The sequence below is a fragment of the Pipistrellus kuhlii genome, unplaced genomic scaffold, assembly GCF_014108245.1.
Source record: "Pipistrellus kuhlii isolate mPipKuh1 unplaced genomic scaffold, mPipKuh1.p scaffold_m20_p_15, whole genome shotgun sequence".
Taxonomy (NCBI): domain Eukaryota; kingdom Metazoa; phylum Chordata; class Mammalia; order Chiroptera; family Vespertilionidae; genus Pipistrellus; species Pipistrellus kuhlii.
The window spans coordinates 10552038-10567863 of NW_023425460.1; the positions used below are offsets into that span (position 1 = coordinate 10552038).

The following is a 15826-nucleotide window of genomic DNA, read 5'->3' on the forward strand; positions in this document are numbered from 1 at the left end:
GTGCTGTGTGTGTGTGTGTGTGTGTGTGTGTGTGTGCGCGCGCGCGCACATAAAACTATGAAACTGCCAACATTCAACAATTTTTGACCTACAGAAACTATATTTTGTATGGATAGATAACACAGATACATAAACAGTGGTTAGATCTAGGTAGCAAGATTTTAATTTTGTTATGATGGTTTACCTATGTCTGATTTTCTACAATGAACATATACTACTTCTATAATAATAAAAATAGGTTATTAAAAATAAAACAACTGAAATGGCTTAAATTGAGCTCACAAAGATCTAGGTGGCACCCTACTTCTATGAATTTTCTCTTGGAATGGTTCAAGCCCGGCATATTCTCTTTGGAACACTAAAGGCAGTAAGTCCCAGGACCTAGGATGCTCTGCTTCTACCAGTTAAGTAAAATGTACATGAGCACTGTGGGCTGCAAAATTAGAAACAGAAGTAAACACCTAAAGTTAATACTAATTATATAGCAAAGAAATACAAATCTCTAACCTTAGTCTGTTTTTACAAATGCACCACCTTAAAAGGAAAAGTATTATATATAGAATAGTGGCTGTCAAGAGCTGGGGAGAGGAATGGGAGCAATTGTTTAATGGGACAGAGTTTCCATTTAGGATGATGAAAAAGCTCCAAAGCGGGATGGTAGCATTGTGAATGTAATACGCCTGAAATGTACATTTTTTAAATGGGGAAAATGGAAAGTGTTATCTTATGTATCTATACATTATTAACTATAATAATAAAAGCATAATATGCTAATTAGACCGGACAGCCAAATGACCTTCCGGACGTGGATGACCTTCCGGATGAAGCTGGGACTGCGAGGGCCAAGCCCCTTGCATGAATTTCATGCATGAGACCTCTAGTCTATATATATAAAAGACTAAGCAACCAGCTGGTAGCTATGATGCGCACTGACCACCAGCTGGCAGACTCTCAATACAGGAGATGTCAAACAACAGCAACTTTGCAGAGTACCCTCTTGCACTCCGGGACCCCTCAGGGAATGTCGGACTGCCAGTTTCGGCCCGATCCCCACTGGCCAGGCCGAGGGACCTCACCGGTGCACTAAACCTCTAGTAATAACAGAAAATAAAAGAACCCTGGCCAGTTGCTCAGTGGTAAGAACACCTGCCCTCAGACTGAAGTGTTGCTGGTTCGATTACAGGTCAAGGATACGAACCTCATTATAGGCTTAATTCTGGCCCCAGTTAGGGCATATGCAGGTGGCAACCAATTGATGTTTCTCTTTCACATCAATGTTTCTTTCTCTGTCTCTCCTCCTCTCTTCCACTCTCTATGAAAATCAATGGGAAAAATAACTTCGGGTGAGGATTTAAAAAAATAAAAAAGATGGGAGGAAGGGGGGAATACATTTATTGCTTTGGGAGGGGAGGGGAGAAAAGGGGAGGGGAAGGAGACATTTATTGCTATTCCTGAAAGTCCTATGGAAAAGGTCACTTCACCTGGAAGGACAAGCTGGTGACATCAAAGTCTTCCTGGGTTCATGGATTAGTAGAATTAATATTATTAAAATGTCCATACTACCCAAAGCAATCTATACATTTGATGCAGTCCTTACCAAAATACCAATGACATATTTCACAGATCTAGAACAAATACTCCAAAAATTTATATAGAACCAAAAAAGACCCCAAATAACTGTAGCAATCTTGAGAAACAAGAACAAAGTTGGAGAAATCACAATACCAGATTTCAAGTTATACTACAAAGCCATTGTAATCAAAACAGCCTGGTACTAGCACAAGAATAGGCACAAAGATCAACGAAACAGAACAGAGAACCCAGATATTGACTTAAGCCATTACACTCAATTAATATTTTACAGAGGAGGCAAGAGCATGCAATAGAGTAAAGACAATCTCTTTAATAAATGGTACTGGAATAATCTGACAGGTACTTGCAAAAAAATGAAACTAGATCACCAACTTACACCATACACAATAATAAATTCTAAATAAATTTAAATGTAAGTAGTAAAACCATAAAACTTCTAGAAGAAACCACAGACAGCAAAATATCAAACATCTCACAGAGAATTTTCACCAATATATCACCTAGAACAAGAAAAACAAAGGGGGGGGGGGACACCAAACAAATATCTCACACTACAAAGCTTCTAAACAGCAAAAGAAACCAGCAACAAAATGAAAAGGGAACCCACTGTATGGGAGAATATACTTGCCAATGATACATCTGTTAAGGGTTTAATTTCCAAAATAAAAAAAAGTACTCACACAACTCAACAACAGGAAAACAACCCAATTTAAAAATGGGCAGAAGACCTGAATAAACGTTTCTCCAAAGAGCACAGACATGCAGATGGCCAAGAAACATGTGAAAAATTGCTCAAAGTCACTAATCATTAGAGAGATGCAAATTAAAACAACAATGAGGTACTATCTCACACCTGCCAGAATGGCTATCATCAGTAAATTAACAAACAACAAGTACTCAAAGGACTGTGTCCATTCTTACTAACAATGTACTATTTTCCTGGGGAAAGAGAAAGAAAAGCAGAAAAAATAGTTAAAGTGCCCCTTAATGGAGCAGCCAGGCCCGGAGCAGCAGCCAGGCCAGGAGCAGCCAGGCCTGGAGCAGCAGCAGCCAAGCCCAGAGCAGCAGCAGCCAGGCCCAGAGCAGCAGCAGCCAGGTCCGGAGCAGCCAGGCCGGGAGCAGCCAGGCCCAAAGAAGCATCCAGGCCCGGAGCAGCCAGGCCAAGAGCAGCCAGGCCCGGAGTGTTGTGGGGTAGAACCCTGGGTTCAAAATGAAAAGAAAAAAGGAACAATGCAGCCAATTCGGGTACTAAAGTGTTATGTCTGTCATCACAATGGACTCAGAGAAGCTCCTGTGTCCCTTCACCCAAAAGGACTGAGAGTTGCCCAGACGACAGCAAAGTGGGAGAAGAAAACTGAAGGCTACGCAAGGGACTGAGGTGCCAACATGGACTCATCTGAAGAAATTAAAGACTGAAATGGAAGCTACTTCTTTAATCATGTTACTGCTCAAGCTAGTATCTGCTTGCTTCCAGTCTTCTGCAAAGTCTTGTGCAGCAAGTCCAAGGACTCTGCGTAAATCTACACCAGCAACAAAAGAGACTCATTTAGTAGCTAAAAATATTAATATGTCCATAATTCTGATTTCTCATTTTGTTGTTTTGCATTGGCATTGTTGTTATTTAATAGCCAGAGTTTTGCTTTTGACATTCAAGTTTTGAAAATAACATGTATGTGGTTTAGTTTTTGCATTGGAAAAAAAAAAAATCTGAAGACCAAAATAAACTGGTGAATATAATAGAATCAGGGGCTAAATAAAATAAAATAAAATAAAATAAAATAAAATAAAATAAAATTAGAAAGCCAAAAAATAAAAATAAAAGTAAATAAAAAATAATAAAGTACCCCTTCAAACAAATGTGATCAGGGGGAAAATAGTTGTGGAAATTTTAGACATATGAGAAATGACAAGCAAATTCCTTCAATGTTAATGGTTTCTTATCCCAAGGAAGTTAACTGGGATACCCTAATAAGGGTAGGACAGGGATGCAGAGAGTGCTACAGAACACCTACCACCACTCCTACCATTTACTTTCCAAGCACAATGCGCAGGGAAAATAATTAACAAGGAGGAAATATGTAATCAGGTTGGGGCTTTTTAGGGGTGGGGAGGATTTACAAACTGACTGCTAGAAGACTTCTCATCTCTAACTCTTTAGAAGTGGCTTCCTCTTCCCCATATCAATTAGCTCCCTGAGGCACTATCCAGGAAGCTCAAAGTGCACTGCCTCCTGTTATCAGGTCAACTCTAAGAAACAGGGCCCTCTATCACTTATTTAGATCTCCCCAGGCCCTCCCCTGGACTTTAGGAAGTCCAAGTGGCACAATTACGTTCTAGAGAAGAAACTAAAACTGAAGAAGATTTAAGCCGTACTCAGATATCTGTGATCCTTACACTGACTCATTTCTTAGGAGTTTTTATGTAAGTTGCAAATTCAGAAAAATCAAATTAAGTAGCAACAGTTACACAAGATTCCCATTATAATGAGACTTTGCCAGTCAGAAGACAATGCCCCACTTCCCATTAAATTTTGTTAAAAATCAGAACAAAACCAAAAGGCAAGAAATCAGTCTAATCATAAGTATGAGTTTCAAAGCTAGTGAACCTCCATTGTTCCTTTACAGAGAGGACAGTATACTTACTCTCCGGTTGGTAGACAAACTCATATACCCAGACTATCAGCAAGGTCCACACGACACTCCATGCAATTAGTTGCCAGGGCTCATATTTGGTGCAATGACTATTTATGTAATTCTTGGCCTTTGTGGAATATACTTCCAAAATCTCGAAGTAGGGCTCAAAGGCCTTCTAGAAACACAAGAGGGAAAAAAAGAAATATTACATTCAGAGAGAGAAAGGTAAAGTCTGTTCTTAGTTTATTCTTCAACTCTCATCTTTCAAGGGCAAGGACATTCATAATCTGGCCCTACCCCAGTTATAATCTTATCACCCAAAGTTCTTTCACTCCAGTGAACACTGCCCCTCTACGAGTCCTGTGGACTTTGACAAGATTTCTGATCTTCTAACTATTCTGTAAAATAAAAGGATAAGCTAGATCATCATTTCAGCTCTAAAGCTTCAGTAGGAAGTAAAGCTACAGTATTCACTGTCCCACTTAACTCAAACATTCACTCTCAATCTGGATGTCTTTCTCTCCTCTCCCACCTTCTGTCCAGGATTTGGCAGACTGTTTCTGCAAAAGGCCAGAATAAGTACTGTGGGCGTCACCGACCAAAAAGGTTCTGTTATAGCTACACAGCTCTGCTGTTGTAGCACAAATACAGTCAGACAGTGGGTACACAAAAGAACGTGGCTGTGTTCCAACAATATTTAATTACAGATGCTAAAATCCGAATTTCATATCATTACTCATAGTACCAAATATTCTCTTTATAAAAACAATTTTTGAAATGTAAAGTATCTTTGTTCATAGGCTGTACAAAAATGGACAGCAGGTTTGATTTGGCCCATAGACAATAGACTGCAATCTTTGCTCTAAGGCCCTATGTGACTAAAAACTTTGGGAGCCAGGAACATATCTTATCACTATGGGCATCACTCACAAATAAGAAAAAAGTCCTCCTATCTTAAAATTTACCAGAATATCCTATTCATGAGAATATATCTCTCTCTTTAAATTCTCAAGTACTCAAGTACCAGGAGGGGGGAACATCAATTATTTGGTCTGGTCCTGCCAAGGCATTAGGGGTGAGTTAATTAAATGTTTGACCAAATATAGCAGGCTAATTTTTAAGTTGATAATTTTGTGTGGCCTGCAAATCCTATATAATAAAGAGGTGATATGCAAATTGTTCCTCACACCCTCACAAGATGGCTGCCTACAACCAGGCCAGCAGGGGGGTTAGTGAGGGACGAACAAAAAACTGAACAGCAGGCTGCATGGGGCAACCAGGTGGGCAGGGAGGACAGTTAAGGGGGACCAGGGCAGCAGGGGGAGCAGTTGGGGGCGATCAGGCTGATGGGGGGGGGGGGGGGGGGGGCAGTTAGGGGCCAGTGGGCTGGCAGAAGGGGGCAGTTGAAGGTGACCAGGCTGGCAGGGAGGGCAGTAAGAGGCAACCAGGCCAGCAGGGGGAACAGTTGGAGGCAATTAGGCTGGCAGGGGAAGAGGGGCGACTAGGCCAGTAAGGGGAAAGGGGGCAGTTAGGGGTGACCAGGCTGGCAGAGAGGGCAGTTAGGGGTGACCAGGCAGATGAGCAACTAGGAGCCAGCGGTCCAGGATTGTGAGAGAGATGTCCCCCAAGGGGTCCCAGATTGAAGAGGGTGCAGGCTGGGCTGAGGGGACATCCTCCTGCATGAAGATCATGCACCAGGCCTCTAGTGATGTTATAAATATCCAAATGCCCCTTGGCAGAATAAAGGTTCCCCATTCCAGCACTACACAGAGCTTATCACAAATCACATTGCAGTCTACTCATCTGTTTCTTATCTCCCTGACTACATGGTTAGTCCTTGAAGATAAGCCCCTGTGTGCCTTATACAAAATAAGTTAATCTGATAGTTTGTTATTCATTCACTTACTCAGCATTTATTAAGCATCTCTAATGCTTAAGGTATTAAGCTGGGGGAGTGCTTAGGTAAATATCACAGGTGCCTGCCCTTGCTGAGCTTATACTCTAACGGGAGAGACCTTTGTATGTGAATATGCAGCATACACATACACGCATACACAAGTGCACACATATATAAACAAATAATTAAAACTCTTCAGCAGAGCCCATCTGGTGTGGCTCAGTGATTGAGGGTCAACTGATTCCCAGTCAGGGCATATGCCCAGGTCATGGGCTCAATCCCCAGTGTGGCAGCCAATCTGTGATTCTCTGTCATCACTAATTCATATTCATTCATTCATTCATTCTCTCTCTCTCTCTCTCTCTCTCTCTCTCTCTCTCTCTCTCTCTCTCTCTCTCTCTCTCTCTCTCTTCCCCCCCTCTGCTTCTCCCTTCCTCTCTGAAGTCAATAAAAAATAAAAAAATAAAAAAAACTTTTCAGCATAAACACTATAAAAAGGATGCAAGTGAGGTGCTAAGAGAGACCACTGAGGAAGACCTATCTAACTATACCTAAGAGGAGATGAGGAAGATATGACAGAAGATAAAATCTAACCAAGTTAAAAAGGTAAAAGAATGATCAAAGAAAATTATCCAGGAAAAAAAAAAAGTTAAAAAAAAATAAAAGCCATATGAGGAAGAGAGAAAAGTAGCTGCACATGCATAAAAGGAATCTGGGAAGAGCAAAAAGTTTGTGTTCGGAGGGTAAGCTAGATGAGGGCAGGGATCCTACCTGTCTTATCAGGTACTAAATTCGCAACATATAGAAAGTGCCCAGCGCACAATTTGTATTGAATAGAAACTAGGACAGTGGCTGACAGTAAATGACTAAATATGTCAATTAGAGCAATGAGGCAGAAGTACACTAAGTCCAGATTACCAATGATCCTAAAAAAAAAAAAAAAAAAAAAGGCATGGAAAGTGGGAGTATAAATAGATAGGCATTTTTTGTAAAGTGATTTGCCAGTATCAACATTACATCCATTTTGACTCAGAAATCCCACTTTTTGGCATCTTGCACATATTTATGGACACTCACTTCAGTATTCCCTGTAACAAAGGGAAAAATATAAATAACAAAAATGTCCATTCATAAAGGAATGGCTAAATAAACTATAATAACACTCTTTTTAATCCTCACCTGAGGCTGTATTTTTTATTGAGTTTAAAAAGAGAGGAAGGGGACGAGACAGGAGAGACAGAGAGAAAGAGAGAATGTTTCTCATCAATGTGAGAGAAACATTGATCAGTTGACTCCCATATGCACCCCAATGGGGGATCAAACCCACAACCTAGGTATATGCCCTGACCAGGAATCAAACTCACAACCTTCTGGTTTAGGGATGATGCTCCAACCAACTGAGCCACCTGGCCAGAACTATAACACACATATTTTAATGCAGCATTAAAAAGAAGGTAGATCTGAATGAACTACATGGAAAAGTTTCCAGAATATATGTTGAGTAAAAATAAAGCAAATTGTAAAACAACAAAAACAAAAACAAAAGTCATGGGTTGTTAAATCAGGAAAGTAATTAAAAAAAAAAAAAAAAGGTAAAGGTAACTGATTGAGAGCTAAAAAGGAGGAGGACAGAGATTAGAAATGAAAATTTTAGTTTAAAGGGATTATTGAAACAGTCCAGGAGAAAAATAAACTGGGCCTGACCTTAAACAATAAAACATTGGGGACAAAAAACAGTATGAATTTGAAAAACATTTTTGGTAGTAAAGCAAACAGTGTTTGATATCTTATTAGACATAGAAAAGTACGGACTGGAAAGAGTACAAATAATTCCAAGTTCAAGTTTGAGAAACTGAGTAAAAGAACAGGAGGGGAAGCAGAAGAAGGTAGAAGAAATTTTGAGGAAAAGATAATGATATTTCCTGTTTCTACACACAATCCTATATAATAAAGAGATATTTTGCAAATTGACCATCACACCCTTGCACAAGATGGCCACCCCCATGTGGTCACAAGATGGACACCACAAGATGGCCAGCAAGGAAGGGCAGTCAGGGGTGACCAGGCCAGCAGTTGGGGGCGAGTGGGCTGGCAGGGGAGGGAAGTTGGAAGTGACCGGGCCAGCAGGCAGAGGGCAGTTGGGGGCAACCAGGCCAGCAGGGGAGGGCAGTTGGGGACAACTGGGCCAGCAGGGGAGGGCAGTTGGGGGCAATCGGCCGGCAGGGGAGTAGTTAGGCATTGATTAGGTTGGCAGGGGAGTGGTTAGGGGGTGATCAGGCAGGCAGTCAGGCGAGCAGTTGGGAGCCAGCAGTCCCGGATTGTGAGAGGGATGTACCAGATTGGAGAGGGTGCAGGCTGGGCTGAGGGACACCCCCCACCCAGTGCACGAATTTTGTGCACCAGGCCGCTAGTGTTCTAATAAGTGCATAAAAGCTAAGAAGGAGATAATGTTCAACAAATGTTTATTGAAAACATTTATACCCTTAGCAATTAGGCTGCAGTGTAAGGTAATTAACTTTAGGCAAGTACTGGGTTCCCTAGAGGGCTATCCATAGAAACATGGCTTATCTACAACTTCCTCTTAAGCTCTTGGTGACCATTCCCCAGAGCCCACTGTTGCTATCAACAACCTCAATCCTGCACACCAGTGGCAGTGGCAGTCAAGACCTGAGGAAAGACCAGAGGAGTCCATCATCATCAAACATGTCGTAATTTCCAACATTATAAAGAATCTTGTGGTAAAAGCTGTGATCAACCCAAATGGTTTAACAGTGTGGATGAATGGGATGATGGAAGAACAATCATTCAAATCAGATTTTCCTCAGGTGATATAGTTCCTAATTTACCCAGAAAACAGAGGTTATTGCCAATGTCAAAAGATGACTAGATATTATCAATTCTTCACAGCACAGAACAATAAAGCACTACAACTAATATTAGGGAGAGGTCAAAGAATCAGCAAATGCAAACTAATTTAATTTTTTAAGCCTATTAAGATATGAAGGCATTCCTTGCTAAAATCTGTAAAATTATATTTGGCAAGAATATATTTTTATTGGTAACTGCTACAAGAATATAATTGGAGTTCTTGAAGTCCTTGATTTCAAAGTCTATAACAGGAGACATAGTTCTAATTTCTCTTACTCCAAAGACAGAATTATACTGTACTTAGATGGATCCTAACAAGCTTTTTGAGCATGAACTAGTTGGTCACAGAAATTATATCTCCTGGCCTCATTCCAAGATCCTTCTTGGTTACTACAAACAACTTAGGCTCAGTACCCAATTAACTGAAGCACCTCATAGCACTGACATGTCATTGCATTATAGGGCTCTGTGGGATAATGTATGCTCTCTCCTTGGAGAAAAAGAATGAGGCAGTTCCTTGGGGCCTTGCAAACAACACAAACCCCAGGATGGGTCCTGATGCAATACTCCAGCCATTTGGGAAGAAACACCTACTAGTAAATGTTGAAGGGACCTTTGGAGATCAGAGACCCCCAGCGTGAAACAGCATGCCTAAGCTTATATAGACAGGCTATATCAAAGCACAGACTAGGAATCCAGGCCTCCTGACTCATTACTCAGTACTCTTCCAAGTCGTTATTTTCAGTGTTCAATGGCAGAAAACACATTATGATCCAGTGCCACCCAAAGAGTTTTTCTTCGCACAATGTACGTTCTTATGTAACTCCTACCAAATTATTTCACCAATCTGTGTCTCCAATTCTTATCTAGAAGGAACACAAAATAATCATCTCGAAATAAATTGTATCTGGATATGTAACTGTGAATGTGTGTGGGTGTGTTATCTCCAGGCCTTGCTTAACAGGACTATAGTTTGGGTAAAATTTCCCCACATAAGGCATTCCTTCCTTTCACACTTCGTTATAAAATTGGAAATATATTCCTCTAGAGAGAAAAATATACTTTGCTCAGTGAGAATATATAAAGTGACAGTAAAGAATACCATAAATCTTTTGAAATTTTATTATTTAAGGAAAAAATAGATAAACCTTAGTAGTATGAAGATTCAAAATGTTAACTACTTTTAAAAAGCTACTGTCAAATAATGATGACTAACCTACCAGCCTTTCTCTTCTTATTCTAATGACTTAGGTGATGCCTAAATAGGCATCAAAATAGTACTCAATAATCCTAATCATTATTAGACAGCGGCTAGAATTTATGGGAGCGTAGTATCCTGTTATTCCCAAGCATAATGAACTCCTTCAGCACCCAAATCACTTCAAAGCAGCAAAGCACTTCCATGAATGTAATACAATAGTGGAAGTCCGCCAGTTCTGCAAATCTGGGACGTGCTACTTGTGAGACCCATGAGTTTTAAACTTTTCCAACACAGTCCCACAGAAACACATTTTACAACACAATCTAGTATACATAGCAACAAAAAGATATAAAACCAAACCTATAATTTCCAAAATAATTCCTAATACCTTACTACTTGTGATAAACTCACATTTCTATTTCTTCCTTCTTTTTTTAAATGCTTGACCCCACTAAATTGATTCTATGTTCCTCTAAATAAATCAAGGCCATCAGGTTTGAAACTAGTGCCCTAGAGTGATTTTACTCCTGGCTTCCTTAAATTTGGAATGAGGTTATATAAGGCAGTGAAGAGAATGAACACTAACATGATTTTCCACTCTCCACAATCTCAATACTTTTTATATTTGTAATTTATTCTCTTAACATTTTTGTGAGGCCAGGATTATGATGTGATGAAGTAACTAAGTCAATGGAGATTCAGAATTCTTCAGTCATAAGTTAATTTCCTATCGGTAGCCACAGTTATCCCCAATAATGTTAATTAATCTCTTTTAGACCCTAAATCACTCCAAGAGAACAAGATTCTATAAGCAAACTTCCCATACTGACACTACTCACACCACTTTTCTCCCAAGAAAAACTTCTTTGAGAGCTAGTACTGTATTTGACCAACTGCCAGTTAGACAGTGATTTTCCCAATTCAATTTCTTAATTACCAATTTATATCAGAAGAAACATTCTACAAATGAGAATCATTAAAATGTATTTCCAGGTCCACACTGATAGTGCTTTCCTTGGAGCTAATATAAATCATAGCAATCCCTCCTCAAGAGGGGCTAACCATCTGCAATTGTCTTCTTTAAGGACAATGGCATCTCCACTCAGGCAGCCCCTAGAACGGCCTACCACACCGTCCTATGAGACCTGCCCCACAATGCTGCCACTGCTAGAGACGCCTATTGCATATGGGTTTCCATCTATTCAACAATTATTCCTCAGTGCCCACCACCTACATGGCACTATTTTACAGGGTGCTTCACTTAAAACTTTCTCTTCCCTTTAAAACTCAAAGATTAGGTGGCCACCTGATTACAGAGGGAAGAGAACTAATTAAGAAGAGAAGGCCAAAGGCCCGAGACAAACATACACAGGAAAGGGTGAAGCATTTAAAAGCATTACTTATTCATAGAGGATACATGGTAATATTTACACAACTTAAAATTTTTAAACATCTTTCATATGATCTTATTTGTATTTTATAACCTCATGAGGTTCTAAGGTTAAGAAGGAAGAATTTCACTTTATGGGTGGGGAAAATAAGTTAAGAAAGGTTAAGTGACCTGCTCTATGGCGTAAATAGCAGTCCGAGCTAAAACCCAGGAAGTCACACTTCAAGTTTAATCCCAAACTTCTGGAACCATTGCTCAGGACTTCAAAACATTATAAACATCAAAATATAACTGGAGGAATATAGCCTAAAACAGTGGTCGGCAAACTCATTAGTCAACAGAGCCAAAAATCAACAATTAAAATTTCTTTTGAGAGCAAAATTTTTAAAACTTAAACTTCTTCTAACCCTGCTTCTTCAAAATAGACTCACCCAGGCCATGGTATTTTGTGGAAGAGCCACACTCAAGGGGCCAAAGAGCCAACCACTGGCCTAAAACAAGAGTACCAAAGAGCTGTAAAGCCAAACACAGGAACCAACAAGACATTCCAATGTACTTTCTCCTTCTTGTTCCTCTCACATTAAAAAACCAAGTTAAACTTTAAAGACAAATATTTCTGCTGTCATGATTTACTCTACTGATAATTTCTGAACTGCCACAGAGACACACATTCCTTGCCAAAGAAAAGGCAGTAATTTTCTCAGCTGACTATTACACAGAACAAAGCCTTCTAATGATGTCTGGTCAAAACTAAAGTACACACAAATTAGTTTCCTTTGGCTCTAATAACAACCTGTACCTTTCAAACTTCCTGCTTTGTCCAAATACAGACTGCTGACCACATCAAAGACCCAGCTTCCAAGTGTCACTCACTAGAGGAAAAATTCAAAACAGTAATGCCTAATAATATCACTGTAGTGTCACTGTAAATCAGGATTCAGGGAAGGCTACTTCCTTACAAAAGGTTCGTCTTCTTACACAGCACGTGTTCTCTGCATCTGTAATATGCCAAATATCCATATGCCACAATTCAGGTTATTTCTCAAGAGTCAATCAGGACCAAACTGCATGAGCCAACTGCATGGAGTTAATATGTCCTAGAAAGAAAGCACTCTACCCTGGTGTGGGAGAAAAACCAAATGATTATTTTAATATCTGAACTCACTTATGGTACTAGGTCTGATAAGAATATAAACAAGAGGGAGGACCTAATTTTTTTTTAAATTGATTTTTTTACAGAGAGGAAAGGAGAGGGATAGTCAGAAACATCGATGAGAGAGAAACAACAAACAGCTGCCTCCTGTACACCTCCCACTGGGGATGTGCCCGCAACCAAGGTACATGCCCTTCAGTCCGCAGGCCGATACCCTATCCACAGAGCCAAACCGGTTAGGGCAAGAACCTAATTTTTATATCTCCTACACCACCTAGAATAGCATCTTCAACATGGTAGGAACTCAACATTTATTCAACTAAAATGAAATACTCATATACTTATTACAATTCGTTTCCGAAGATCCTAGGAAGATCCTGCCACTTCCTCTCCCACATTTCTCCCAGTGGTGATGGCTTGGCCCAGAAAAGAAAGGCTGGTTGTTTGTAACCACACTCCGCACACACTGGCACCCTTCTAACAAGCACACAAGACACATCATGTCAGAGTTAAATTAAAAGGGAGGTTAAAGATCAGTTCATGACCCACTCTCCATCCCTCCCAGATAAAGACACAGAGGCCCAAAGGTCACACAGCTCACAGCCAGGACTCAAACCTTCTGGCTCAAAATACATTGTTTATTCCACTACATTTTCCACAGCCCAGGTTTCCAGAGCCAAACTATCAGTGGCACAAATTGTCAGAAAACCAACAGGTTCAAAATAGATAGTTCTCATAGTTACATCATCTAGTTTATTCCAGGAACTAAATTAAGAGCCACAGCTTTACTACTCTCCCAACCAAGACAGATGACACTGCCAAGTGATCTGAACATTGTCCTACTACCCCGTTTCCCCGAAAATAAGGCAGTGTCTTATATTAATTTTTTCTCCCAAAGTTGCGCTAGGTCTTATTTTCAGGGGATGTCTTATCTTTCCAAGCGCTAGGTCTTATTTTCAGAGGATGTCTTATTTTCGGGGAAACATGGTAACATTGAGTGCTTTTGGAGTGTGAACAGCTATCAATGGCTTTCTCAAAACTCTTCTCTCTATTACCGGCTTCCAAAAAAAAAAAAAAAAAAAAAAGAAGAAGAAGAAGAAGAAAGAAAGAAAAGAAAGAAAGAAAGAAAGAAAGAAAGAAAGAAAGAAAGAAAGAAAGAAAGAAAGAAAGAAAGAAAGAAAGAAAGAAAGAAAGAAAGAAAGAAAGAAAGAAAGAAAGAAAGAAAAAGAAAAGAAAAGAAAAGAAAGGAAGGAAGGAAGGAAGGAAGGAAGGAAGGAAGGAAGGAAGGAAGGAAGGAAGGAAGGAAGGAAGGAAGAAAAAAGACTGAAAGGAATCAATTTGAAAAGAACTTCAGGAGCAAAAAAATCATAAAATGTTGCTGTTTGAAGGAAGCTTAGAGACTATCTAACCCAATTCTTTTCAATGATGAAGAAATTGAGGCTCAAAGACTAATACTAAAGTGTGCCTTCCCTGTGGTCAAACTACATGCAGAGGCCCCATCGGAATCTAACTTCTTGGTCAATACTCTTTCCACTAGTGAAGAACATTAAAGCCAGAGAAGTGCATCAAAATCATCCAACGAGCCTTTCTGAGAATATCCCACCGATGGTTCAGTAAGTATAGAGTGGAGCCCAGTAAAACCTCCCCATGATTCTGATGGGCATTCTTGGTTAAAAACAGTTTCTCTACACTACAACTTGTCCCCTTCCCTCCCCATCCTCTTCTTTTATAAAATAATTACCCAATAGGTAACATATTACTGAGACCTAATCACCAAACTTAAGGGATACAAAGACATCACCAAGCTTTCCTAGAACTGTTAACGCCAGGTCCCAGCCACATGAATCGACTCATTCATCCTGGCTAATATTTATTCTTTGGACAGATCCTAATGAAAATCAAAATCTTCCACCCTACAATGCTGCAGAGAAGAAAGGATTTGTTTTCCTCAGCCCTCCACTTTCTTAACCTCTAACACACTGCACAATTCAACCCTCAACAGCTTTTCCAGAAGAGCCAGAAATCCAAGTTTTAAAGCAGGAATGGGCTGTTGAGGAAAAGAAAAACCTGTTTTACCCAGTTCACCCACTGCCTAATATCTTAAGATCAAACGATAATTTAAAGACTGAGACTGAGTGAGGGAGTGAAGTTAAAATACATAAAATATCCAAAGAGTTAATTATTTATTTTTTACTTCTGCCCTAAAAACAAAGATTTAATATCACATCCTAAAGAACTTCAAAGAACAAGGTAAATAGATAAGAAAACACTGTCTTTAGAGCCCGAAAGGGCATTAAAGTTCATCAACAAAAATAGATCACAAGCCCAAATGGAAAACCCCCTGAGTCACGGAAGAAGTTAAGAACTAAGCAGCAAAACTAGACAGCCTTCCAACCAACCACTAGTGGCTGTGACAGAAATGTTTCAATAGCATTTCTTAGGAGGTAAAGAGTAAACCATAAACTTCCCCCAAAATTCCACTATGTGAGTCAAGAAACCTAGTACCAACTGAGAAGTTCCTCTCAAAAAGCTTAACGCTCCATGTGCTCCCCTTAAGCCATGCCTCAAGACAAAGACAGACATGCTCAGTACTATTCCACAAACATGTGCAAGTCTAATTGCTCCATACTTGGCACTGGAGTACTCAGGCAAAGCACCCTACCGTCACTGTGATACAATCTTGTCTTCCGAAAGGAAACAGACATGCAATATGCTCTAATCATTAGGGTGCACTCATGGAAAATCAAAGCTTCTGAGCTCATCATAAAAGCTGATAGCCCTAAACACTGCCAAATGGTCATTTAAAATGTTGTATTTATTTACTTGTGGTGAGGACAAGGAATCAACTGAAGACAGATGCTGACTTTTTCAACTAATGATTTTGAGCACCTCTCTTCTCAAATACATCAAGAAAGACACTATAGGGAGCTTCAACTAGTAGAGAAGACTGAAATGTATAAAATTAAGTTCAACAAGGAGAGGAGCAGGCTAGGAGGTGTAGAGGTAAGAGCAATTATGGGTTTTCTTGGTAAATACTTTCTCAGCATAAGGCAAGTAGGTAAGATGGGGGAAAGTACATGAAAACCTGAAT

The 15826-nt window shown here is 39.9% G+C and overlaps 1 protein-coding gene across 2 annotated transcripts in view; it reads right to left on the reverse strand.

The window, feature by feature from the left end:
* SGPL1 (sphingosine-1-phosphate lyase 1) overlaps positions 1–15826 on the reverse strand; it is a 58034-nt gene that overhangs the window by 29532 nt on the left and 12676 nt on the right. For both annotated transcript variants that reach the window (XM_045581755.1, XM_036438217.2), the window contains exon 3: positions 4236–4401. In XM_045581755.1, the coding sequence (XP_045437711.1) occupies positions 4236–4401 (166 nt within the window). The remainder of the gene's footprint in view (positions 1–4235; positions 4402–15826) is intronic.